A 26,881-nucleotide genomic window follows, 5' to 3' on the forward strand; every position below is an offset into this window, starting at 1 on the left:
AATCGGGACAAGCCGAAAGAAAAAGAAGAAGCATAGACACACTTTAAAGTATCATTTTCCTATGAAGCCTATTTTTTTATGTATTGAGGTGCTGTCAAAATACTGTCTTGCCTGCTGCCCTGGCAACTCTCGTTCCCTTTTGTGGTATTTACAGTGTGTTATTTGGCTTAATTACATTCAGTGAAGATGATATTATAAGCTATCTTCATCATCTTTATATTTCTCATAGGTGGAAGTGAGACAATGGCAGCAACCTTTTAAAATGTCAATTTAATAAGAAGCCACAATGTCGTGTTTTCTATATCTTGCTTTATTGCAGGATGAGTACTTTGGGTCTCTAGTCCTGCAATGACTGGCGACATGCTCTGAAGACAACCCACCAACCGCCATGAAAGGGTTAGGAGCCAACCGTAGTCGACATCTCTCTGACTCGTGTGAACCCACAGGGTTCCCGCAGAAACCTCTCTGCCCTTTGACCACTGACCCTCACTGCTCCTTCATGTTGAGCCCTACCATAAACCACTATGGCACCCTGGATCCTCAACTCCATCAGTATCCTCCGACTAGCCCCACCACTTTGACTCCGGACTGCCTGCTGCCTTTCAACCAGATGTCGAACAGCAGCACCTTCCCTCGTCTGCACTTCACGCCACAGACCGATCAGGTGGACTGTCCCCAGGGCTGCGTGGTAAGCAGTGCCGGAACCAGACAAGGGAGCAGGCCGGGCGCACTTTCCACCTCTCTGTCTCTGGGTATGGGCCTGGGCCTGGGTCTAACCGGTGCTCCCATGATCACAAGCGGATCGGCCACCATCTCCTCCGCAGCTGCTGCCAAGATGAATCGGTTACCCTCCAACATCTTGGACCAACTCGAAAGGCATCTGCCCCTACAGCGGGACGGCTTCAGCACTTTGCAGTTTCACAGGGGACGTATGTCAAAACAACGCAGTGAGAGTCCGGGACGGATACGTCACCTGATGCATTCCGTGCAGAAGCTCTTTGCCAAATCTCACTCCTTGGAAAACTCTTCAGTCAAAGGAAACGCAATCACCGGAACCAGTGAGGACAGCGGTAGACCGACCAACAGAAGCAAGAGTAAAGACAGGGCGAAGACTGAAGGAGCAAAGCAAAGATCAAGGCCGAACACATTAGGCTTGTGGAGTTCCGACAACGCTCTTGACAATGATACGACCAAAGCTGGCACCATTGCTGTTGGTTACCGCAACCCGTTGTGTATGATGACGCTCGGTAGAGCGATATCAGACAGTCATGCCCAGCCTAGACATATCGCACAGGGCTATAACACCATTTCCGCACATACTCTCAAATCCTCAAAAAGCAGCAGTGACCTCAAGCTCCTGGGGTGTCCAGTAACACCGGCGGGAACCAAGGAAGTGGAGGGAAGGACTCGGAGCAAGGATGATACTGTGGTGAAGAGGGGCTCCTGGTCTAATCTCACGCTCAGTCAGGCCAGGCAAGTGTTACAGAAAGGCTCCACGACAGTCAACAAGACCCTTTTAAAAACAAAGTCATCCCATCAGGATCTGGCTCACCAGTTCCTTCAGGTAGGCGTACCAGTGAGTATTCATCTTCATCATCATTCTTGCTAAATTTTCATGCATATGAACATACGTTTTTTGTGTTTATCATGCTAATTTATTATTGCCCTGATTTTTAGCCTGCTTATTACATACATTACATGGTTGTACACAATGAATTTGGTCACAAGCTACTTTCTGTTCATAGCCTCCATACTTTCATTTAATGCCATAATCATATTTCGCAAAAAGTCATAAACAGCATCTTTTTGCAACATTTTCAGGAAGGATGCAGTAATTTGGAATTTACATTGACGACAAGTCTGAACTGAAAATGCGTTTCTCCAATCCAGGTTCCCCTGGGGGACTGGGCTGGCTCTTTAGGCCCCGGCCGAGCCAAAGGAGCAGAAATCCCATGTCGTAGGATGCGCAGTGGCAGCTATGTGAAGGCAATGGGAGACACGGAGGACAGCGAAGACTCCGAGGGTAGCCCCAAACCTTCCCCCAAATCTGCTGCCCGTCGCCAGAGCTATCTGAAGGCCACTCAGCAGTCTTTTAGTGAGCAGCAGCCTCCTCCGCCTGCGCGCAAGTGAGTTCCGCGGGACAAGGCGTTACATTCATAATTGTCTCCTTTTATGTAGAACTCCACAAAACCAACAAAAATGATCTCAAACTTGAGACCGTCGTTGCTTCCCCCCCCCCTCACGTTTCCAACGCTACACAGCAGGGGGCAGCATTTTGTCAAAAATCACAAGGTTTCTGAATATCAGCATGCTGATAATTAATATCGTGCGCGTAGCTACAGAGAGGACATAGTCAGGACTTAGTGACATGACTGGAATAAAAACAAAATGATTTGCCATGTGTTTTACCTCCTTCATCCACGCTGACAGGCCTCGTTGCTACGCTCTCATGCGGGAGGATTTTCTTTGGTCTCCACTGCAGAGTGCATGCTCTATGCAGCATCTGAGGTCAGTGCGTTCCTAGGCCGGTTGCCTGGCCGATGAACCGAGCCCACCTCACTTGCCCTACCCCCAGTTACCCAGCATCATTTTTTATATATATTTTTGGTCAATCATTCCCACCAGTCTTTTTTTGTCTCTGCACACTCTTATTCCCTTCTTTTGAAGCCCCTAATTCCGTAACATGCTATTCCCTCAAGCCTTTTTACTGCTCGGAGCGCACACTTTTTCACTGTTAACCCCCTCAACTCCCCTCTTCGTGGTGCACACAAAACTTTCACTAACCCCAGGTGCCAATTCTGCAGACCGGAGCAGAGGAAACGTGCCAGGAATACTGTAGCTGCTGTAAGCGCAATTGCAAGTCAAACAACGATTCGACGCGGCACAAATTTCCTCATAAATGAACCTTTTCCTCTCTGCTGCTATTTTAAACCCAAAATTCACTCCTTTGCATATCTTTAATATCTCCGTTTTTAATCTAAAAATACCCTGGGGAACTTTGGAGTTGGATTTCAAGTTTCTCCTGAATAAAAAAAGACTTCGCTGCACTGCACTCTGGATGACATCTGTTTATTGCACTCACTTCCCCAGCTCCCTGCCCTCCCTCAAAGAACTGTCCACAAATCGGAGCCTCGACAACCTAGACTGCCTGGTGAGCCCAGTGGATACGCCACCGGGCCATGGGCAGGATGATTTCAGCCATTGGCCCGCTACGTTAGCCAGAGGATCTGCCACTCGGGTATGTCTCGCTCACTGAGTTTTATTCCAGTATTTCACAACATACACTGAGCCAATAACAATCATACTTCACTTGAATTATGTGAATTCCGGGCCTGTGAAACAAAAAATAATAATATACTCGCAGGGTTCCCGGACTGGCAGCACGGCACACAACTTGGTTTCCAAGTGAATAAAAATGAAGAAATTGTTCATTAATCATTAACTGGAAATAACAACGAGTGTCATGAAAAGGAGTTGATTTAAAAAAAAAAAAAAAAACTATATGTTCGTTGTGTTGTATTATGGAGTATAAATTTTATTAAAGGCAGGTTTAGCTTCACTTTAGTCATGCCTTTGAGTTGGACCACACCAACGCCTCTCACTAATGTGGACAAGCATGATTCTCAAACGTGACCATTAATAATTGGCATGCTAATGAAGGTGTGCAGGTGTGATGATCAGACAACACGGTCCAGTTTCAACAAAATATCAGCACTAGCAATACTAAGGTAGCATAAGTCCTGTAAACAAGCTTTAGCTAGCACTAGCGATACTAAGCTAGCATTAGCCCTGTAAACAAGCTTTAGCTAGCCATGGCTGCTACAATGGTAGCTTGTTTTATTCGTAAAAATGTAGTACTGTAACATTATAAGTTTTAATCAATTAGAAATGAAATAGGGGTAATAAATTGACCTGTACAAAGAAATGTTGCTAATTCTGTGTTGCTTCTAAATCCTTTCAGCTACCTGAGGTCCCCTTTGCTTTCCTAATGCAGCATGTCCCCCAAAATGGTGGAGATACCAAAAATGCTTATAGAAAAACTCCTGATAACGGGTTAGCATGAGGTTGCAAGGGTTAATAGCTATGCGTCTGCACGTGAGTGCTTGGCAAATGATTGACACCTTGTCGGTCTCTGATAGGTTATTGTTTCTCTATTATGTTTGTGTAGTGATGCATGGCAGAAAACAGGCACGGTGGTGCTAATGTTGCTGAAGAAAGGTTCAACGCATGTTTTTTTTTTTTTTTTTTTAACACAAAAAATGTAATGCACTCTTGTGAGATCTTGTTAGTGAGGATCGTTGGTTTTAATCATTACTCTGCGTGTTTCTGTCAGAATAACAGCATCAAATGACTCGCCGGCTCTAATTTTATCCATCATGTTTTATTTTTAGTAACAAAAATCTTGTCTACCCTCCCAACAACAGGAGGGACAGTGTACAATCAGTACTGACGCTAAATGACATCAATAGGCAAAATGCTCATAGCTGAAACCCAAGCAGAATACTGACGAAGGTGCAGCTAGTACAGTGAACGCATGTTTCTCTGTCTACCTTCTGCCCTTAGCGTAAGAGTCTGCACATGATCTTGCAGGTATGCGGGCGTGGCGTTGGGCATTCTCTTCCGCACTGTGAGGGGGAATCACAGGCAGTGGAGGCCTTGGACCTTCCTGCGCCTACCTGCTTTAGGTCCCGTAGTCACAGCTACCTGAGGGCCATCCAGGCTGGTTGCTCCCAGGACGAAGACACAGCCTCTGTAGACTCTGATTCCCCACCACCCACCGCCAAAAGCTACAACTCAAACACCAGTGAGTATTGTTCAGAGCAAACTAATAGCAGCAGATAAAGCAGCAAAAGAGAGAATATTCGCTACAATTCAATAACCACATAATGAAATATGCTGTATTAAAGACTTTGTATTGCTTAGTTATAGTCAACAAACATTATGTGGGGCATTATAGTACTGTTTTGATCTGGTACTATATCGAAACAACACCTAAGGACAACGGGATTTGAAACCAGAGGGTCAGGATTCAGGTCCCACTGTGGAGAAAATATAAAATTGGTTATGTGGTACTTGTTAAACAGATTCTGCTCTTACTTCCCCACTACTCTTGAGGCCCCCTTGAGCACTCACCAGCCCCAGCATAAGAGGTCCAATACTGTTGCATACTCCTATCACTCTGAGATATGTCAAAGTTTGTCACTGTCAAATCTTTCTAGATGAGCATCCCATCATGTATTCCACCGAGTAATTGCTGCCTTGATTTTATTCTCCATTACAAGGGATGGACCTCCATCCTATATCGGTTTACATTGGTACTGGGTGTATGGCATGAATGTGGTGTGCTGACTGTTAGTTGAATGTGAAGGAATGGAATCGCAACTCTCTTTGGGTATGGGATGCTCGGAACTACTTCGTCTAGTTCCTTCCAGAATTTCTCTTTCACCTCTCGGTCACATCCGACCTGTGGGGCATGACCCCTAATCACATTATACATAAGACCCTCAATTTAAAGTTTCAACCTCATCAGTCGATTTGATACTATGTTAACCTCCGAGACATTTCTAGCCAGCTCTTCCTTGAAAATAACCCCTACTCCATTTCTCTTCCCATCAACTCCATGACAAAATAATTTAAAATCTGCTCCTAAACTTCTCGCTTTACTACCTTTCCACCTGCTCTCTTGGATGCACAACACATCAACCTATCTCCTAATCATTATGTCAACCAACTCCCGAGCTTTTCCTGTCATAGTCCAAAAAAATTCAAAGTCGCTACACTCAGTTATACGCCCTGTGCTTTCATCTTCTCTTTCTGTCAAAGAATACGCTTTCCTACTATTCTCCGTCTTCGATACACAATATCTGAATTTCCACCGACGTTTTGAAGATTAACTGTGCCGGGGGCGGACGTTGTTAACCCGGGCCAAGGACCGATCCGGTATGGGATTCTTTAGATGAACGCTCATATTTGTTTGGCAAAGTTTTACGACATCTACCCTTCCTGATGCAACCCTTTGCATTTATCTGGGCTTGAGACCGGCCTACAGATTGCACTGGCTTGTGCCCCACAGGGATGCAATAGACTGTTTTCGACCACGTGACTACATCCGGGGCACCTGGCCACGTTGAATGGGTTCACTCGACTGACACGCCGTTCACTCTATTGCTTTTGCATACAGAACGGAGTTACACAAATGTTCGTACGACTGGTAAAAGTGACGCACGATGGCTAAAACGTCTTTGGAAAGTTATCGGGGGTCATTAGATGTCGTTTCAAGAAAGTGTTACGACAAGAAGTGTGCTTTGATTCACAATGTCGATCCATAAGCCTTGGAGAAACACAAATAGAGTACACAAATGTGGGCGTCGGTAACCTATCCAGACATCGTCCACTATCTCCTCTTCTCGACAAGCGCTTATACCGTGGACCAACTAAAGAATTACAAAGGTCTGGAGGCCTACGACCAATTCATCAATGGCTGCGTTCGTGATGCGGCCGTATCCATTGTAAGCACACTGCTAAGGTTAGTGTACCGCGTGATTATAGTCAGCGTTGTGTTAAATTATGTTGATTATACCGACGAAAGAGGTGTAGATTATTATTTTCGTTTTTTTTGTTACCGAGAGGGAGAGAGTGAGGTTCGACCGAGACGAGTCCCAAGTGGAGCCTCTTTCTCCATTTCCACGGCTACATTTTTAACTCAACTGACGAAACAGCTAGCGGTGCGGAAACTCGTTTTTGCAAACTTATTATAATAAAACAGAAAATACAGATTTTGGAGAGATGCGACTATTATGTAGGCCCTTGGCCCGAAAGAATACTTCTCCTTCACAGAACTTAAATTGTTGCTAAGTAGGTGTGAAATTCTAAAAGGTATCCAATACTTACCAAGAACAAAATGCTCCGAGCAAACGCTGACATAATGGAATGACTTGGCTGCTAGATCGGCTCTGCTAATACGAGACAGCCACGGTTGTCGCCGTTTGGTTGCTAACAGCTCCGTTTTCTCGTTTTCTCGCACTGGTTCTTGATCACAGCTGGCAGTCGAAAGAAAGATGCTTTACAACGCCCACTTTTGTTTGCGCAACGGATAACTTAGCAGTGCACCCCCATTCATACTCCTTTCTGAAATGATTCCTGCTTGGTTACGGTTTGTGTACTCAAATTCACCAAACCACAATGGCGACCGCGTTCTCAACCTGAAGGTGTGTGACGTCAGTCGAAAACAGTCTATAGCTGAATTTCCACCAAGGCCCTCCAGATTAACTGTGCCGGGGAGACGGACGTTGTTAACCCGGCCCACCACCGGTCCGGTTTGGGATTCTTTAGATGAACGCTCATATTTTTTGGGCGAAGTTTTAAGTCATATGCCCTTCCTGATGCATTTATCCGGGCCTGGGACCGGTCTACAGCTTGCACATGTTTGTGCCCCCATAGTGATGCAATAAACAGCAGAGTAAAAGCCATCCATCCATCTATTTTCTTTTGCCGCTTAGCCTCACGAGGGTCGCGGGGCTTCCTGGAGCCTATCCCAGCTGTCCACGGGCAGGAGGCGGGGTACACCCTGAACTGGTCGCCAGCCAATCGCAGGTTACATAGAGACAAACAGCCAATCCCATTCACAATCACAGCGAGGGGCAATTTAGTGTGTCCGATTAATGTTTTTTGGGATGTGGGAGGAAACCGGAGTGCCCGGAAAAAATCCACACAGGCACGGGGAGAATATGCAAACTCCACACAGGCGGGATTGAACCCAGGTCCTCAGAAGTGTGAGGCCAACGCTTGACCAACATCAATTAAAAGAATATTTGTATATTATTGTACGCAAGTAATATTACGTTGTATTACAATGACAGTTGCCTTGCACAACCATGCAGCATGTTGCTATGCAAGGTTATAGTTTCCTGGTGATGGTTACTTGGAGACTTTTGTTTTGATCAGAGGTTGCCACAGAGCCCAGTCCACTGCACCGAATCATTGACATAACTGTCTTAACCAAAAGAGCAGAAATGAAATCCAGGATATGACATTCGATCCCATCTCCGTGTGTTAAATGTGTTGGGCTGGAGCTTGTTCCCACAACGTTTGAGAGAAACGAAAGCTCGCGTATCATTGAGACGGCGCCACGATGACATTAGAACCAATGGCCGTGTTAATCGGCGACATTCACGGCAAAAACGCTCCAATCGCGGCTCGCGGAGCCGTCCCAGACAAAGACGCCTACTCCAATCCTCGTCGCAGGGCGTGAACTACAAAATCCTCTTTCACAGCCTCGCTGGGTATCATAATGGCAGACCTGCTTCTCCTCGTCGCTGCTATTTGAAGAATGGACACAAAAATAATGCTTTTCGAACCGCCAGCCGCACAGTAAGTCATTTAATCGCATTCATGATGAAATGTCCGCGGCAGCAGACGCACGGCGACCCGGGTGAGCCGACATTGTGTCGCGGGGTGGGGGGGTGGGTTGACGTAGCTAGCTAACGTGGGCGAAGAAAGGAAGGAGATGCTGGCAGTAATGTGGCGGCCGCCCCTGTCAGCGTGGCGTGAACGTGGCGGACGCTGCCACTTTCGTGGGTGTGTTTCTCGCCGATATACGATGCCTCCGGCGAACCTCGCTCGACGTTAGCAGCCCTCCGCGGCTGCTCGTATCGGCACGCCGTGACACCAGTTAGCACGGCGGAAGCTAACAGCAGCTCAGACGTCAATAGGAGTCTTTGGGCTAATCGAGGATTTCGGCATAGCACATATTTGTGATCTACGACATCGCCCCTGACCTATATAGTTAACTTTGTGTGACTATATAAACTCAGTCCCCCCCCAAAATGCTGTAGAATTCTATAGAATTTGGACAGAACTACTTGTTCTACAGAACTTTGGCTGTGATTTTCTATAGAATTTGTACAAACTAATGTAAATTCTATAGGATTTGGGTCCTAAAGTTCTATACTTCTTTGGAAATTCTTTAGAATTGTTCTATATATATATATATATTTTTTTTTTTTAAGGGTTTGTGCCCTTTAAAAACAAGAAAACATAATGTGACAACCAGAGAGGGATATACACTAAAAATGAATATCATAACATCACGCTTTTTGATTGCTTGAATTGCGTCTTTTTGCTTTGGAAAGTGCAGCATTTGTTTTTAATTCCCTTTTGACGTTGTGTTTTAAGGTTCATATCCAAACAAGTCAAGGTGTGTATCGTCTGTCTTTTGTAGTCTGCTGCGTAGTGTGTCTATATCACTATGGTGAGACAATGAGTCATCCTAAACTATTACACATACTTCCTCTCCACACATTGATGAGCTCATCTTTCGGTTGAATGGGAGGCGCGTTAGTTTCACAGTCGGCTCCAAAATCAAGTATGCGAGTAGAGTTTCAGTACAGTACAATTCACCTTAACATTTATTTTTAAATAGGGTTATTACCAGAGAACATTACTCTTGGACTTGACAGCAGTTTAGCCTTGGGGTAAAAATGTGAAAAAGATTATTCAGGGTTGGGCATCATTTAAATTGGAGCAATTCTGGTTCCTCATTTCAATTCAGGTTCCAAATGATTCTCTATTCCGATTCTTTTAGGGAGCTGGGTTAACAACTTTGTATGGTTTAAGTAAAGGGTGTCCACATTTTGAACATAAATTTTCTTAGCATCCCACAGCATGGATTAAAATTAACTTTTGACTCGGGGTTCCTTTATAACCAGTTGCAATATCAAATTTATGAACTAAAAGGCAGCGTGTGTGCAACTAACCCAATTTACTTATTTTTCGTTAAGTGATGTTTCAGCTAAAAGTTAAATATAGCATTGTTGCAGCAGTTATTAGGGACTCTTCTATCACGTCAAATGCTTTATACTTGCAAATTTTTAATTTGACTTCTTACAAGTTTTTAATTTGACTTACTGTTTTAAACTTGTAGGCTTTTATTTTGAACGGTATGCATCGGACCTCAGCATTTTGACACGAAAAGTAATTCATGTGACAATGGTGCACAGGTGTCAAACTCAAGGCCCGGGAGCCAGATGCGGCCCGCCGCATGACTTTATGTGGCCCGCGAAGGCAAATCATGTGTATCAACTTCCATGATTTTTGTCTGAATCTGGATCAAAATTTCACATTGCCATATCATAAATGATGATATTGAGATATTGCAAGCATTTTTGTGTTACCAAACATCAACAATAGTTGAAAAACCCAGCCCTTTGACAGAAACCCTAACTACAATGTAGCCCGCGATAGAAGTTTGACACCCCTTGAATAAAGGAATGGAACCAAATTCTGTAAAACTTTACCTTCCCACCGATGATGCACAAGGTTAGCGTTTATGTGAATTTTATCTGAATTCATTGTGATATAAAGTTGCCAATTTGACTGTTGGTGAATTTTTAGCTCAACATTAATTTTTTTTTGTCTGTCATTAGCTCTTATGTTGGTTAGAAAAGACCTTTTCCTTGTTAGCTGCATCATTGTTTAGCATAAATATATTGGATTGTTTCACTCACCAAATTTTACATCAGTGATGTTCTGCACAGTTTAGGCTGAGAGTCTGAGTGGAAGGGAGTGAGTCAGACCTCTACGCATCATGAAATTGATCTTTTCAGAATATAATTTTATTCTAAGAGTTACTTTGAGGTAACTGGGCAATTTTAACAAAGTTAGGACACACATTTGTTTCCCGCCGCATTTGGGCACAAGCACGTCTTCATGCGGGTTCTTCGTCGTTGATTTTCTCCACCGTTTTCTTTAGAGTCTGAGTACTGTTGGAATCGAAACTGGGAAAGTTTTTAAATTTGAATGAACAAAGCTCGTGGCTTTACTGTCATTATGCTAGCAAGGCTAGAATAGGCTTGTCCAAACTGCAGCTTCTCTATTGTTGCCCAACCATGGTGGTTTCCCCTACTAAGGTGGAATGCTGGTTGCATGCTCTGTATTTGCCCTCACTCAGCTATTTCCAAGCTTCAGCTCACCGGCTAAATACGATGCCGAACTGTGGAGGTAAATGTGTGCATTGAGTCCATTAGTGACACAGCGTAAGTCACTAATAATCACCTCTGTGACAGAAGACAGTAAGAAATGACATTTTGTCAATTAGCATTATCATGAAGGGAGTGTAAGAAGAGATATTTAAATAGACTATATAGATAAATACATATTTAAATGGACTCATTCCTCAGTTTTATCGTTTTTGTCAACTCGCTGATCGGTGATCTGTCCAAAAAAAAAAGATTTTGTAAAGCCTAATAATGAATGACTTGTTACTCCACTACCTAAAATCCTATAATATGAATAGACAAGTTTGTACAAATGGGTGAGTAAAAAGACCCATATTAAAGTCCATTACATGTGGTATCCCCCAGGGGTTAGTGCTCTGACCCTTTGTTTGTCTTGTTCATTAATCATGTGTTGGGGAAACACAAATTAATTTTTTTTTCTCCAGATTATACTTATAGGTAGACCTCAAACCTTGTTTCTGCCTACTTTTGGACCATTGTTTAGGTCATCTGTCTTATTTGTTGTCTGTTCTTTTTCAATTGGTCAATTAAAATAAAATGGAACAAGTGAAAAGGTTATTAAGCGGCGAATAATACAAGGTCATACACTTGTTTTCAGGAGTGTGTAAATACTGCCAGGTGCACTGCTGAGTCGCTGTTTGCCATCCTGAACTTGATATATTTACATGATCAGATTACTGGTACTCCATTACATTCAGTCCAGCAGGAATTACCAGACAGGCAGGGTGGTTGGTTGATTGATTGGGGGGAAAGTAGCGTCAAGAGTAATGTGTTAGCTGTATTTTCTCTTGTTCAGGTAAGGGCAGGCCGAGTATATGATCAAGGATTGTGATAAAGTCAATCTCAGTTATCAACTGTATGCGTATTTCCTTGATCTAACACGGTGAGAATGCGCGTGACAACAGCCAATTGAAGTCGTCCTATCCAGAAAACAGAACAAAAATCACACCACCTTGGCTGGCCCGGCCTATCGTGAAATCGAAACACCTTGTCCCGACTCAGCCGTCATCACACGGAGCACGCCACGTTGTCAGCGTCCGCTCTTCGCCCGTGCTCGGGGCCAAATAGAGGCAACCGTGGTGTCTCCAGCTCGGCATGGAACACTGCTATTAACTAATTGATGTGCAAGGTATGTCAGTACCCTCAAAAATGGGCAACACTACCGCCACCAAAGTGATTATGTGGAAAGCATAAAAATATGAGAAAAGTAGTCTCACTCAATGCACATGTAGCATGAGCAGTTAGCCACTGCCAGTGGTGAGACCACCAGACCTTCCATTTTCTGAACTGCTTATCCTCACAAGTATTCCAGGAGTGCTGGAGCCTATCCTAGCTATCTTCGGGCAGGAGGCGGGGTACACCCTGAACTGGTTGCCAGGCAACTGCAGGGCACATAGAAACAAACAAACAACCAACGCACTCAGAATCACACCCAAGGTCAATTTAGAGTCTCCAATTAATGCATGTTTTTGGGATGTGGGAGAAAAACCACACAGGCACGGGGAGAACATGCAAACTCCACACAGGCAGGGCTGGGATTTTATACCTGGACCTCAAAACTGTGAGGCTAACACTCCAATGAATTATTCCACCCTGCTGAAAGTAGCAATAATAGAATAAAAAAAAATAACTTCATAATTGTCGAATTACGTTGACAATCTGGTCTGTTAATTATCCCAGAGGTGGAACTTTATTCTAAAACTTGGTTCTCCAAAAATAGTCACTTAAAATTGGAGCAAATCTTATTTGTCTACAATATGTATTTCATTTAACATATATTATTTTTATTATTTGATTTCTTTAATTTGCCGACTATGGCAATATCATGTTAATTACAGTTTTGAATATTCAGTGTTGTTAAGAAGAGGGATTAAAAAAAAAAATGTACTACTCTTGTTTCTTTAGTTTTCAATGCATATCCATTTGAAACCGGCTGTATAAAGAGGTTTTTAAAAAAATAATGTGTGATGATAAAGATCCAATTATTTTGGAAAAAAATTTGATCTTTTTTCTTTTTCCAGATCGCTCATCCCTAGTTCAGATATCAAATGTGCTCTTTGTGCACAATTTGTGCTGCATTTGTTTTGAGGAGATGATTGATTTTCCCTTTATCTATTTGTCAGACACGGTCCTCGGCAATGTGTTGGCCTTTCAGTCCACAGTTGGAAGCTTGCCATCTTATTTTAACAAAGGCCTGCGAACCTCGTATCTATTATGACCCTTTTTTTACAGTGCTTGGCTCACATCTATAGTTTCACAAAGGCCACAATGAGATCGTGTGCGCTGGTTATTTGTATACATTGATATGAGTCCATGGGTAGGTGTCTAACAAGCTGCGCGCCTGCAAAGATGTTCCTTTAGCACCCTAATTAAATCTCCCGACTGTGAATAAAAACGACCTAGCACAGCAGTAACTAGACTTGCCAAATCCCATAATAGAGCACTCACTTTTGGAAAAATGGTCATGGAAATAACAATATGCTGAACTTGTAGTAGGTCCCATTAATGACCATGTGATGGTTCTCAGACAAACCTCAGCATTTGCCAATGAAAATTGCTTCAATAATTTAAAAGGGAAGCCCAGTCAGAAGACCATTACAATCCTTAAGTCTAATGGTGATAATAGCATATATGAGCTTCTCCTGGTCTGCTTGGCACATGCTTGCCTTCACTCTTCATATGTTCTTAAAATGGTAGAAGGCGGTTTTAGTCATTCATTTGATGTGACTGCGGGTTGGTGTCTGTTTAGAGCGTTAGCCTCACAGTTCTGAGGACCGGGTTTAAAATCTTGGCCCCACCTTTTGTGGAGTGTGCATGTTCTCTCCGTGCCTGCTGAGTTTTCTCCGGGCACTTCGGTTTCCTCCCACATCCCAAAAAACATGCAGTAATTGGGGAGTCTAAATTGGCCCTAAGTGTGATTGTGGGACTGTTGTCTGTCTCTATGAGCCGTGTTGTCTCTATGTGCCCTGCGATTTGCTTTTCAGGGTGTACCTTCTGCCCGAGGATAGGTTCCAGCACTCCCGCGACCCTTGTGAGGGTAAGTGGCTCAGAAAATGGATGAACGGATAACAACCAACTTCCCCCGTCAAATCGAATGCCTGTCTTAGATTACAGGATTTTATCCCTGATAATGGCCGACGGCTATCATGGGTGATTTCCCTGATCGGGTACGACATTATATGTATGCAACGACAAAACTTCTTGTAGTGTCACATAATCCATGACCAAAGATGCTGCCCTACCATGCCAAAATTAAAAGTATGGCTTTTTTTTTTTTTAAGTGAAAGAGACACCAAATCTCAACTCATGGGATTGCCACTAGCGCTTCACCTTCCTTGCTCGCCATTGTCAACGTACTTTGGTGCCTTTATCAACATTTATTCTGACGCGTGAACCAGTTTAGCGACCCTTTAGAGCAGGATTGGGTTGGAATGGATTAGGGTATGTACATATAAAAGCGCTTCTAATTACAGAAAAAAAAAAAATCAGGTTAAGAAACGATTTTCGGAACGAATCAAGTAGAGCTACTACTAGAAATGTGTACTGTTGGCTCTGGATTACCAAAATAGGGCAAGATTTTATGAGAGTAGTCTGACAGTGCTATTGAAAAAAACACATTCATCTTGTTTGATCCACGCTGAGAAGACATATTCTTGCATCGTGGCTGCCACTGTAATAGATTTTGTCCCAATTAATCACCATCTGAGTCTTTAACATGCCACACCACCCGCAATAATAGCTCTCCATTTGGTACTCCGGAGTTGAGTAATTTAAGTCAGTGTATGATTTCTCAGTAAAGATAAATTAGTTTACTGTTACCCCTACTTATATTTTCTTGTATCATCTGTAATGACATCCTAAATTACAATATACATCCTGTTATGTGTTTAAAACCTGTCTAAAGAGAGCCTGGATTATGGACTGATGGATTTCTGGAGTAGAAAGCAAGGGTCAAGCTGCTTTTCAAATCTCACGCCATTACACCCGTAGGTTGTGGCAGAGTTATTCATTTCATCATAATATTACAGAAATTGGTTATTATAATGACAGCACCTATAGGAAAACAGGTGTTATCATAAATATCTCCCCGTTAGTTCTTTCAACAATTAATCTATCCAAAAGTGCGTTACATTATTTAGAATTTATTTGTAGACTCTGGTCTCACGCTTATGTAATACTACATCCACTTTTTTATTTTATACATGCCATACACATCCCTATATCCTTATACAGTGTGCCCTTGCCCATTCGCTGTTGAGTGTTCACAGTCCCACACTTCCTCGTGAGCACCATCATATTGTATCTTATATACACACTAAAACACGTGCTAGCATGCATGCTAACAATGAAACCATTGTGTTCATGTGTACAGTACTTCATTGGGCAAGTTGCACAACAATATTTATAGATATTAGCACACATTCTGCACATAAGGCATGCTGTCCATTTTGGAGAAAATTTAAGGCTTTTAAGTCCATCTTATGGTTGCAAAAATATGGTTGATATCATACATAGGTGTTTTAATACAGCATTCATTATTCGCGGGGGGTAGGGAAAGAACGTAACCCACGCGAATAATAAGGAAACACTAATTGCATTACACTTAGTTGCTAGGAGACAACAAACGCACAATATATTAAGATGGTTGGTTGTGGGACGTTACTGTAACTCAGGGGGGCACTCTACCCACCCTGGAAACTTTGGTGACTCAGAACATTGATGGTGAGTGCCACTTGATACAAGTAAAACTGACATTTAATATGACTGCTGTACTGGCGCATATCTAGCAATAGCCAACACGTTCATTAGTAATTTGACAATGTGATGTTAAATCCTCTCTCATTTAATAGTGTTTTGAGAAGATTTTTATCGACAATTACGAATTTTCAGGGGCGCTGCCATTTTAGCTAGTCACATTGTCAAGATACAGTACAAACTACATGACCTATTGGATACATTGTTAATGCAAACCACCGCATTCCCCTTTAAAGAAAGTGGAGCCCGCTCTGTCGGGTGCATTGGACTCATGGCGAGATGGGAGCATCAAACGGAATTTCCGAACAGACCCCAAACACGAAGCTGAAGCTAGGATTGTTCCGAGGCTGCATGACGTCACGATGCGAAGCAGTTTTGGCCACAAAACAAGCGGACAAGAACTTTTGAGCTCTCTTCTTCAAGGCTATTGTTCTGAACCAAGTGGGCAAGAGTCCAGCACTTGACTTTTCATCCTTCCTAATCGTTGACGTTTTACCTCGAACAGAATAAAAGAACCGGGCAATAGAGGTTTTTACGGCTTCAGGTTATAACCCGGCAACAACTTTTCTTTGTTCTCACTTCCTAACTTCTAACACCGATTTTTTTTTTTCTTTTTTTTTTTTTTTTCCCCTCTCATGAAAGCGTTCCGTGTGATTACAATCCTGAGCCACATTTGTACACATCTTTGCAGGAATGTTTGTGTCTGTCACAGGGATTTAATGATAGCTTTGCTCCTGCTCCATGTTGTTAGCTGTTGAGCAGCATTTAGTTTTTAAACTGAAGATGTGCGGTACATTTTGAAACGGTTTATGGTGAGATTTGGATCTCTGTTCTGGCGTGATGTCCTTCACGTGATTGCGTGAGTTTTCAGGTTTCTTAGAGTTTGGGAAGATGGCAAAATGGCACGAGCATGACAATTGACTTTGACTTTTTAGCTAGCAATTTTAGATCATTGTACTTTTGGAATAAGATCAGGGACTAATATATGTTGATCTGACAAAAGAAACAGAATTCTTAGTCTTCTTTTGTAACGCTCAAGGGTACTAAAATTACTCATCCTTATTTCACCTACCTAGTTTATAAAATGCTGCATTATTGATGGGGAAAAATATTAACAGGGATGTGTTGGTCCTGGGACTAATTTGAGAAGGACTTTGAGCAGAGATGGCAATGAAATGTGAAGGTGTGGCATGCAAAGGACGGTCCCGGGAGCCAGACTGATGCAAGTAGAGCATATCCCAAAGTGGGTTGACAGGACAAATAGTGGTAGCTTTTGCTGTACCTAATAGAGGCAGCAATGAGGACAAAATGCAGGTTTCCTTTCAAATAGGTAGAATTTCACCTTTAAAAAAAAAAAAAAAAAAGTATATATATCTTATGGCACACACTTGAATTTTCTAATCTTTTGTAAGAACTGAAGAGTTTAGACTAATTCCAGATCTCAGTAAACAGGATTACGTCATTCTGAACAGGTTTTTTATTTTTTTGCTTTTGCTTCTTCTTTTCCCATCTGCAGTCAACAGTAGGAAGGCTCCACCTCCGGTCCCACCCCGCAGCACCTCCAAACCTCTCATCTCAGTGACGCTTCAGAGCAGTACAGAGTCCGCGCAAGACACGTACCTTGACCAACAAGACCACAGCAGTGAAGCCAACAGCCAATCAGGGCGCAGCAATTCCTCGGAGAGTCTCTGTAGCATCCGCACCAGCGGTCGGGCTAAGAGGACGCAAGCTGCCACTATTGGGCCGGCTTCTATCTCTGTTCCCCCTGTTCCAGCCCCACGTGAACTTCCACCCACGATCTCGTCCACCTCTTCAACATCTACTCAGTCCCAAAATGACACCCTGAGCACTGCCACCACCTTGGAACAGCCGCCCACTGCACCCAAACGAAAGCTTTCCTCAATTGGAATTCAGGTCAGATTTGTTGACTCGTCTGTTGTGGACGAAATCAATCACAAATGTAAACATGCATAGTTATATTGTATTTTCCTTCGGGCTGTGCTTGTTAATAGTAGTAGTAGTAGTAACAAAAAGATTAAAATGACACAATCAAAATGGTAAAGCAAGTTGTGAATCAGGGTTGTGTGCACAGTTTAAGCCAGAAACTTACATACATTGTGTAAAAACACTTAATTTTGTCTCACTGTCTATAAAGTCAAATCAGACTAAACCTTTCCTGTTTCAGGTCAGTCGGGATCCCAAAAATTATTTCATTTTGTTAAATGCCACTGTAAAGAGAGTGAATTTCTTGGAGAATTGTTTATTTTCTTCTTCGAGGTCAATCGTTTACATACATTTCCTTAGTATCAAGGAGTGACATGCCGCCATGACTTGGGTCAAAATGTTTTGAGTACCCTTCCATAAGCTTCTGACAGTACCGGAATCTTGGCCCATTCCTCCTGACAGAACTGGTGTGACTGAGTCCGGTTTGTCGGTTGCCTCGCCCCGCACACGCCTTTTCAGATCTCCCCAAAAATGTTTGATGGGCTTTGTGATGTCCATTCCAAGACCAGTGACTTTACCTTCAAGCCACTTTTGAACCATTTTTGCAATATGCTTCGGGTGATTGTTCATTTGGAAAAGGCATTTGTGCCCAAGTTTTTGTTTCCTAGCTGATGTCTTGAGATGTTTCCTTAATATCTCCATGTTATGGTCTTTTTTTTTCCATGATGCCATCTATTTTAGGAAGAGCTCCAGTTTCTGCTGCAGCAAAAACAAGACCACAACATGATGCTCCCACCTCCATGCTTCACAATTGGTCTGTTTTCAAATCTAGGAGTAATGGCTTCACTATGACTGCATATAGTGACGCTTTCTTATCAGCTTCATCCAGCATCTTCACAAGACCTTAATCTTTTGTTCTGGAGTTGATTCGCACATTTCAGACAAAAACACGTTAATCGCTGAAACACAGAGCCCGTCTCCTTCCTGATGTGATGGCTGGATATTCTCATAGTGTTTATACCTGCTTATAACTGTTTGAACAGATGACTGTAGCACTTTCATGCATCTGGAAATCGCATGGAAGGTTGAGCCAAACTTGTGGAGCTCCACAATTCTTCCTCTGATTTCCTGGTCAATTTCTTTTGATTATTCCCACGATTTCAAACAAGGAAGCAAAGTGTTTAAGGTGTGGCTTTAAATACATCGCCAGGTGTGCCGTGAATTAACTCCTCCTGATGGGTTGTCAGAGCTTCCAAAGCCATGACCTCATCTTCTGGGTTTTCCCATGTACTAAATGTAAACTTTTTGACCTCAAGGAAAATAGTGTCATATTTTCTTGAGAAATTCTGTCTCATTATTGTGGCATTTGACAAAATGAAGTAATTTTGCTGATCCTGAATTGAATGAAACATGAACGGTTTAGTCTCATTTAACTTCAGACAGTGAGACAAAAATACTCAAATGTTTGTAAACGTCTGGCTTCAACTGTATATACCGTAATTTCCGGCCTACAGACCGCACCTGATTATCAGCCTCACCCAGTACATTTGTAAAGGAAATAGCATTTGATACGTACATGAGCTGCACCTGTGTAAAAGCCGAAAACGCCCAGATTGAAACCCACATTGAAACATATTTAAGAAAGATGGTACACCGAAAGAGCTTTAATACCTTAGCTTAACATAGTAACAACACAGTAGCATGAACAGGCCTGGTTTAAAAAAAAAAAAAAAAAAAAAAAAAAAAAACCTGCTGCGGCAGCTACACAGTAGCAACATGGAAGCAGAGGACTAACAGGGCCAGTTCAAATAAACAAAAAAACAAACCTAAAACACTGAGACGAGGCAGCATCACGCTACCATGGCGCTAACGCTAGCACGGCGCTAACAGGGCCGGTGGGAAAAAAAAACACACCGGTAAATATGACTGAGACACGGCAGTCACACACTAGCATAGTGCTAACAGGGCCGGTTTAAAAAAAAAAAAAAAAAAAACATACCGGTAAAAGTCACTTCTTCGGCACATATTTTCCACTGGTCTTACTCTTACCTTTTCCGCTCGAGTGCCCCCTTGCGGCTGTTAGAAAAAAAAATTGCACAGATTAGCCGCATCACCGCATAAGCTGCAGGGTTGAAAGCGTGTGGGGAAAAAAGTCGCGGTTTATGGGCCGGAAATTATGGTACATCAAAAAGTTAGCAATGATTGTGTGCAAAAGTAGTGAGGACGATGAATATGAAATAATTAGAAAACAAAAACTTTAGCTGACTATAATATATTGGTAATGGGAATTGAGCAAGTTGGATTCCAGTTAGATTGCCAAACTGTTAACTTCAGAGGAGGATTTACATATTTTCTTCTATTCAATTATTAGGTGGATTGCCTTCAGCCTGTCCCAAGAGAGGAACCGTTACCCTTGACTGCCCCCCTAAAATTCCAGTCTATTGGAGTTCAAGTGGAGAACGGCAGGCCGTAAGTGTACACTAGAAACGATCACATTACAAGAGTCCTAAAACATGATGTAAAAAGATATTGCTGAAGAAGTGACTTTGGAAAAGTCTTGAAAGTACTTGAAATGTAGTGCACAGCTCTCGTTTTGACTGCCCAAAGACAGCTGGGATAGCCGCAACCCTTGTGAGGATAAGCGGCTTGGAAAATGCGAGGGTGGACGGATAGCGGAAATCATTGACAAACATATGAACCTGTGATAAATTTAAATTGTCTTTAATCTTGTTTCACAACCTGCTTCTTTTTTTCTCAGCTATGATCTTTGAAACCAACAGCATGTAATGCTTTTATGTTTCATATTGCTCCTGTTTGGTGTCATCGTCACGTCTCCAAAACCTTCACTCTTCAGGAAATAAACGGCATGTTTGTTTATGCATTAAAGTTGCATTATTTTAGGCACTTTAATTAGCCAATAACGTTCGTCCCATCAATTTTGTGTAAAGAAAAAAAGATTGATGCAGTGAAATTTTTTTTTTTTAAGTTTTCTCACATTATTTAAGATCATGTCTGTCAAAGCTATTGCAAGTTAACGTGAAATGCAGTTTGACAGACAAATATAACCCAATAAATTTACACTTTTTAGGTGGTGATATTCTTTCAAAAAAAAAAAAAAAAAAAACAAACAATGGAACACAACCTAACCCTGTGTGGAAAAAATATTTGCCCCCCGAACCTAATAAGTGGTTGGACCTCACAATTGAGCTTTAACCTGTGGTGACAAACTGATGGCTGAACATTCTCTTTCAGGATTTTCAGGAAAAGAGACGAATTGATAGTTCCATTAATTACAGCAAGTCGTCTAGATCCTAAAGGAGTTACACACCCCCGTCTATCACACTATAACCATGTTTGGCTGTTGGTTCAACTTTTGTCTTGCCGGTCTATGCCATTATGCAGTATAGTATTGTCTTTTTGGTCAGTAGTGGTTTTCACCTTGCAATTCTGCCACGGATACCCGATTTTGTCCTGTCTCTTCCCTATTGAGTCATGAACACTGACAGTAATGGAGGCCTGCATTTTTTTGGATGTTGTCCTGGGTTCATTTTATGTCATCCTGAACAAGTCTTCACTGCTGTTGGGGTAATTTTTGTGGGCCGGCCACTTCTGGGAAGGGTCACTGCAATTCCATGTTTTCGCCATATGAGGATACTGGCTCTCACTATGGTTTGGTGGACTCCTAAAGCTTCAGAATTGGCATTAGAACTGTTCACAGACTGATTGTCAGTTACTTTATCTATCATATGTACTTTAATTCCTTTGCAGCGTGGCATTTTGTTGCATTTTTTTTTTTTATATCTTGTGGCCAATTTGACGTTGATTTCTTGATTGAGAAGGTCTTGTGGTGATCACGCATGGATGTTGTCTTTGGAAAGTAACTCTGCTTTTTCCCCAAAAAAATGTGATTAGCCAGAGTTAATTCATGATTTAACAAGGGGTGCATTTATATTTTCGCACAGGGAAAAATACATTTGACATTTTCCCCTTAATAGATAATGGTGCGTGAAGTCGAGAAGTTCCAACTAGATATCATTGGTTTGATGATCTTTAACATTGAAGTGGGGAGACCACCCCCAAAAAAATTGAGAACTGAGCCAATACTTTTTCAAGATAGTGTTTGAAATTGACCCAATTTTAACACGTTTCTGGCTGACACTGCCAGTATATAATTCAGAGGCAACTTATCCTGTATGGCGTGGCTGGCTCAGACCATGACGTTAGTGTTCACATGTAGTAAAGGATACTGCACATCAGCACTGTGGCATTCTCAGTGCCCTCATTGTGGTAGTGAGGAATCTGTTTTAGATGCATGATGTTATTGCCCCCCCCACCAAAGTGTCTCTCAGACAGAAGCTGACGTTTGTTCATGTCTGTGCAGTCTTAGCCGGGACAGCAGCATGGCCTCCAGACAAAACACAGAGACCGAGCCTCAGGAGCACCATGAAGCCACACTCCTGGAAAGCAGCAAAGCCAACGGCACCAGCCCGAAAACCACAAATTCCAACAAACTCAACACTAAGGACAATGCAATGGAACAGCTCTCTCTCAAACAAACCACAACTCCATCCAGAATAGCCACGTCGTCTCCACAGAAGTTGGACCCGGCTTTAGATCCTTCGTCACTGCCACCGCCGGATCCCAGCCTGGGGACTGGAAACTGTAATGCCCAAGGAGAGACTGCACAAGCCGGCACGCCATCTTGCCTCAGAGATGGCAACTGGTTTCTGAAGCTGCTACAGGCAGAAACGGGCCGTATGGAGGGCTGGTGCCAGCAGATGGAGCAGGAGACCAAAGACAACAAGCTGTCAGAGGAAGGTAAGTGAGACGAGATCATTTTTGAATGAACTTTACATTTATGAGAAAAGTCCAAAAGTTATGAATGATTACTACTGTTGGCTTTAGTTTCATCCCCCCCAAAAAGAGGGAGCTCACAGAATACCAATCGGCCCATTAGGCAGATCTATCATTCTAGTTTCTGAAATATGAATGAGTTGACTCACTTGAGAGCCTCCATCAGATTATCAGGTTTCTCAGCTCTCTGCAAAGAATGATGAATTTCCATTTACATGGAAATATTGGGAAGAAAAGAGTGAAATACAGATTTTGTCCATTTTCCTGAGATGGGGTTAATAAACAATGTCTTCTAAGTGGTCAATATGATGTCACGGGACATTAAATGGTCATAAATGTCATTACTATTATTTGATGTGCTGCCTCTCTACCTTGTCTTGATGCATCTTGCTATGTACTCTACTGACCCCTGGATTTTAGGCCACAATCACTATGTTCAGCAAACAAGTTAGGCAAGTGTACAACTACACCATCAGTAACCCTTAAAGGTCCACTGTCGTGAAATGCAAGATTTTTAGTCTGTTATTAATGAAAAAACGGCAGCCGGTATGGACCCAGTAGTTTTTTCACCACAAAACATGATTTTAACATATGGCTTTTTGTCACTCCCGCCATGAAAATCCTCTCGAGGGATTTGTTTTGGACAAGAAACAGGAAGTGACGTACAGGGCAGTAGCGCACTCAAGCGGTCTCGTCTGTTTCTACTAGTTTTACCTGTTGGAAGGTAGCTCGTTGTTCCTTCGTGTTAGCCAAAACGCCGGATTGTTGTATTGCTGGATATTGTTCAAACACTCGGCAGGATGGATTCGCTCCTCATACTTTACCAAAAGAGCTGGTTCGTCGTGAAAAATGGATTGCACGGGTGCAAAGGATGAGTTTCGTCCAGTTCTAAATGACCTTTAGGTGTGTGTGTGTGTGTGTGTGTGTGTGTGTGTGTGTGTGTATATATATATATATATATATAATATATATATATATATATATATATATATATATATATATAGCTACTTAAAAAAAAAATAATAATAATAATAAATCCGTAAATCAAGTGTGCTAAATGTATGTACCGTGCAGCAGCCGCTGAAGGACGCCCGCCACCGGCCTTGTGGATCGCCACTGGCGTTGTCGAAGTGGCTCGGACGTGGAGGCGGTTTGGCCGCGGCGTCGTCGCTCACGGGCAGGGTTGTTTATATCACCGCCATGCGGAGGTGGATCGGGCGGGGAGGTGGTTTGGGCATGATCCGCATATCATCTAAATATGGCTCAAAACAATAGGGTAATATTGGCCCAGTCACTTCACTCGGTTGTGAGATGTTCTCTTCTTTGAAAAGAGTTTCCGTGTCAGAAGGGACGTGTTCGTCTCCCCCAGTAGTGGCCACAGCATGTTTTCAATGGCAAATGTCCTAGTGTGACATCACGGACAGAAGATGCAGCCAATATGGCGACCACTTGGATGTCGAATGAGACTTCTGCAACTTTGCACATGGATGACGCTTTCTCCACTCATATTTATTTTTTCGTATAGACATTGAAGTGAATAATGTATGTATTTTTCATGACAATATCTATTTTAGAATGTTTATAGGGATGACGCTTTAATGTGCTGTTCTGATGATTTCTTTGTCTCCTTCGCAGTATTGGGGACGATCCGCAGCGCAGTCGGCAGTGCCCAGCTCCTCATATCACAAAAATTTGAGCAGTTCAGGGGGCTCTGTAATGAAAACCTGGTGAGAGGCTCTGATAGTATTACCAATTGTAGTCTTTCTTATATTACCTTGAGATGAAACCCCCGCTGATAGCCCCTTATTTGATTTTATTCTTGGATCAACCATCAGAACGTGAATGCCAACCCGCGGCCGACAGCACAGGACCTCGCAGGGTTCTGGGATCTACTACAGCTCTCTATAGAAGACATCAGCTTGAAGTTCGATGAACTCTACCAATTGAAAACCAACAATTGGCAACTCCCTGAGAAATCAGAGAAGGTAAATTCCATTGGCAAATGCATGTCGTTTACCCCCCCAGACCCCAATAAAACATGACCTTATTTCTTGGTCTCCTCAGGTTGAAAACAAGCAGCTTCCATTGTCTGTGCCAAAGAAGCAATCCAAGCCCAGGCTGTCAGCTGGAAAGGACAGAAGCGTGGACTCTGCCGTGGACAAGCAGCGACAAGAAGCCAGAAAACGCTTGATGGCAGCAAAGCGTGCGGCGTCTGTGCGACAGAACTCCGCGACGGAGAGCGCCGACAGCATCGAAATCTACGTCCCGGAGGCACAGACCCGCCTCTGAGTGTTGCCGTCCCCAAATCATCTGCGTCCACACTCACTCCGTGACTCAATCGCAGACAAGAACTGACTCGTTCACACACAGCCATACACAGACGACAGATGCATCAGTTTAATTTTGGGAACCAAACTTTGCGGTTGGCCTTTGCGACAATGGGATGGAAAACAATCATGCAAGAGGTTTAATCGCATTATTATTGATAATATGCTAATTTATATTCTCCTGGATTATGTCAAGACTGTCTTAAATGTCCAAGTACCTTTGAGGCAAGGACACTGCGAGAATCTCGTTCTCTCAACTTTCGTGAGTGGACCGACAAGGTGCGGCTGCCTGGTTTATGTCGTGAGCCTCCACCCGCACACATCAAAACATACACACACACGCGCACACACACGCGCACACACACACACACACACACTCAGGATACACATACAGGTGTACTCGCTGTCCACAGAGTCTTCCTGTTCTCTATTTGTATATGGCTACCACTTGTTGGCTGTGCTCTTTACCGTGTAAAAGTTATGGGACAAGGTTTAAAATGCAGAGAACCAGAGGAAGGCAGTAGCATATATATATATATATATATATCTATATAAATTATAAAGAATACACTATGATGTTCATTTTGTAAATGTTGTATACCAGATTTGTTAGAAAGAGCTGCGTGTTCAGTACCAAGGATAGTTTTTTTTCTTTTTTATAAATAGATCAAGTCCATGTACTGTCAGGATATATTAGCACTTGATGCGGTCATTTTGACTTCACCCACTCCCTCAAACTGCTCAAAAACACACACTGCACAGTCTGTCTGTGTCTGTGAATATCATTTAAGTCTTACATTTGTTGGGTTTCTTTTGAGGTGGTTGTTTTTAGGAGGAATGTTTAGCACATATGCATTTTGCAGCTCATTCCAACTTGATCACTGCACTTTCACCTCAGATCAAGTTTTCCTTTTCTGTATTTCCTATTTTCTTCACCGAATCATCGACTTAACGGCAACATGTGACGCAGGGGGACCAAGACAAACCGCCCGCTCGAAATGGCATTCCGTTCATCGAGACAATATGTGACACTATTCATACCACTGGAAAGGAAATGGATAAGCAATAATGAAATTGAATTTTATCAGCGCATGCAGTGCAGGACATGCCCGGTCTTATTATTCTAATTATTTTTTTAAACTGTTCGCCTCACAAGGCTTTCTCGGCACGAAGGATGAATGTTTTCTTCACTTGTGAACATTTTTTTTTTTTTATTATTATTCACTTGAATCTCAGGTTGAAAGCTCAGTCAGCAGTATGAACCACTATGAATCAAATGGGAATCAAGTAAATTATGAAATTGTGGTAACAACCCAAAAGAGTGATTGAGTGGTTTTGGTGCAAAGCACATACATTTTCTTTCCCCCTACCAATTTCCCTCCCACCTGTCTTACACAAAAGATTAACTGTGGTACTTTTTTGTTGTTGTTTTTCTTCCACATTTGAAACATTTTCTGACTTCTAGCTGAAACGAGGTCGGCCTGTAATTCTAATCACTTATGGTGCTGCAAGGGATTTTCCTTTTGTGCCAAGACAGCAGTGGTCGTCGACATCTGTGTCATTTTATAGTCCTTTTTATTTAAGGTGTCCTTTTTGTTATTTAATGTACTTGGGTCTTAGCAAAGGTTGTTTGCAGCTCTTCCAACGGTACACGTGGAGACTGGCATGGAGCCCAAGTAAGCTTGCCATCCGTCCCAGCAGTCAGTCTTGACTCGCCCCCTACTGGTCATTCCTTGCGTTACACTCCAGCGATCACGTCCTAGTTTAGTTTTAAATCGAAGCAAAAATAACATTGAGTTGTCAATGTTGGGGATGCATCTCATTGTTTTATTTAATTTGTATTTCATCCAAATTGGACACGCCCATTTCATTGTCCACAAAAGTCATTAAAACATCCTTTTGCTACATGTGGTCATTATTCATGGTGTCTTTTTTTTTTTTTTTTTATTTAACCTTACACTTCTGTGGTAATATTACCTGCTCACT

The 26,881-nt window shown here is 42.6% G+C and overlaps 1 protein-coding gene across 1 annotated transcript; it reads left to right on the forward strand.

Annotated features, from left to right (window-relative positions):
* The first annotated feature begins 373 nt into the window (after positions 1-373).
* Positions 374-26,802, forward strand: dlgap4a (discs, large (Drosophila) homolog-associated protein 4a). Its single transcript, XM_061843667.1, has 10 exons — positions 374-1,564; positions 1,891-2,126; positions 3,091-3,238; positions 4,591-4,804; positions 17,287-17,684; positions 20,086-20,183; positions 22,096-22,532; positions 24,204-24,295; positions 24,404-24,553; positions 24,633-26,802. Exons 1-10 carry the CDS (start codon positions 389-391, stop codon positions 24,855-24,857), a joined length of 3,174 nt encoding a protein of 1,057 aa, XP_061699651.1. The 5' UTR covers positions 374-388; the 3' UTR covers positions 24,858-26,802.
* Positions 26,803-26,881: the final 79 nt, after the last annotated feature.

This window comes from Syngnathoides biaculeatus, chromosome 2 (genome assembly GCF_019802595.1).
Source record: "Syngnathoides biaculeatus isolate LvHL_M chromosome 2, ASM1980259v1, whole genome shotgun sequence".
NCBI lineage: Eukaryota > Metazoa > Chordata > Actinopteri > Syngnathiformes > Syngnathidae > Syngnathoides > Syngnathoides biaculeatus.

Bases quoted from the DNA above. Each gene is read 5' to 3' on its own strand.
- dlgap4a (XM_061843667.1), top strand. From the start codon at position 389: ATGAAAGGGTTAGGAGCCAACCGTAGTCGACATCTCTCTGACTCGTGT. The intron at 20,184-22,095 runs GTAAGTGTACAC...ATGTCTGTGCAG, and splicing joins CAAGTGGAGAACGGCAGGCC to TCTTAGCCGGGACAGCAGCA. The intron at 24,296-24,403 runs GTGAGAGGCTCT...ATCAACCATCAG, and splicing joins GGCTCTGTAATGAAAACCTG to AACGTGAATGCCAACCCGCG.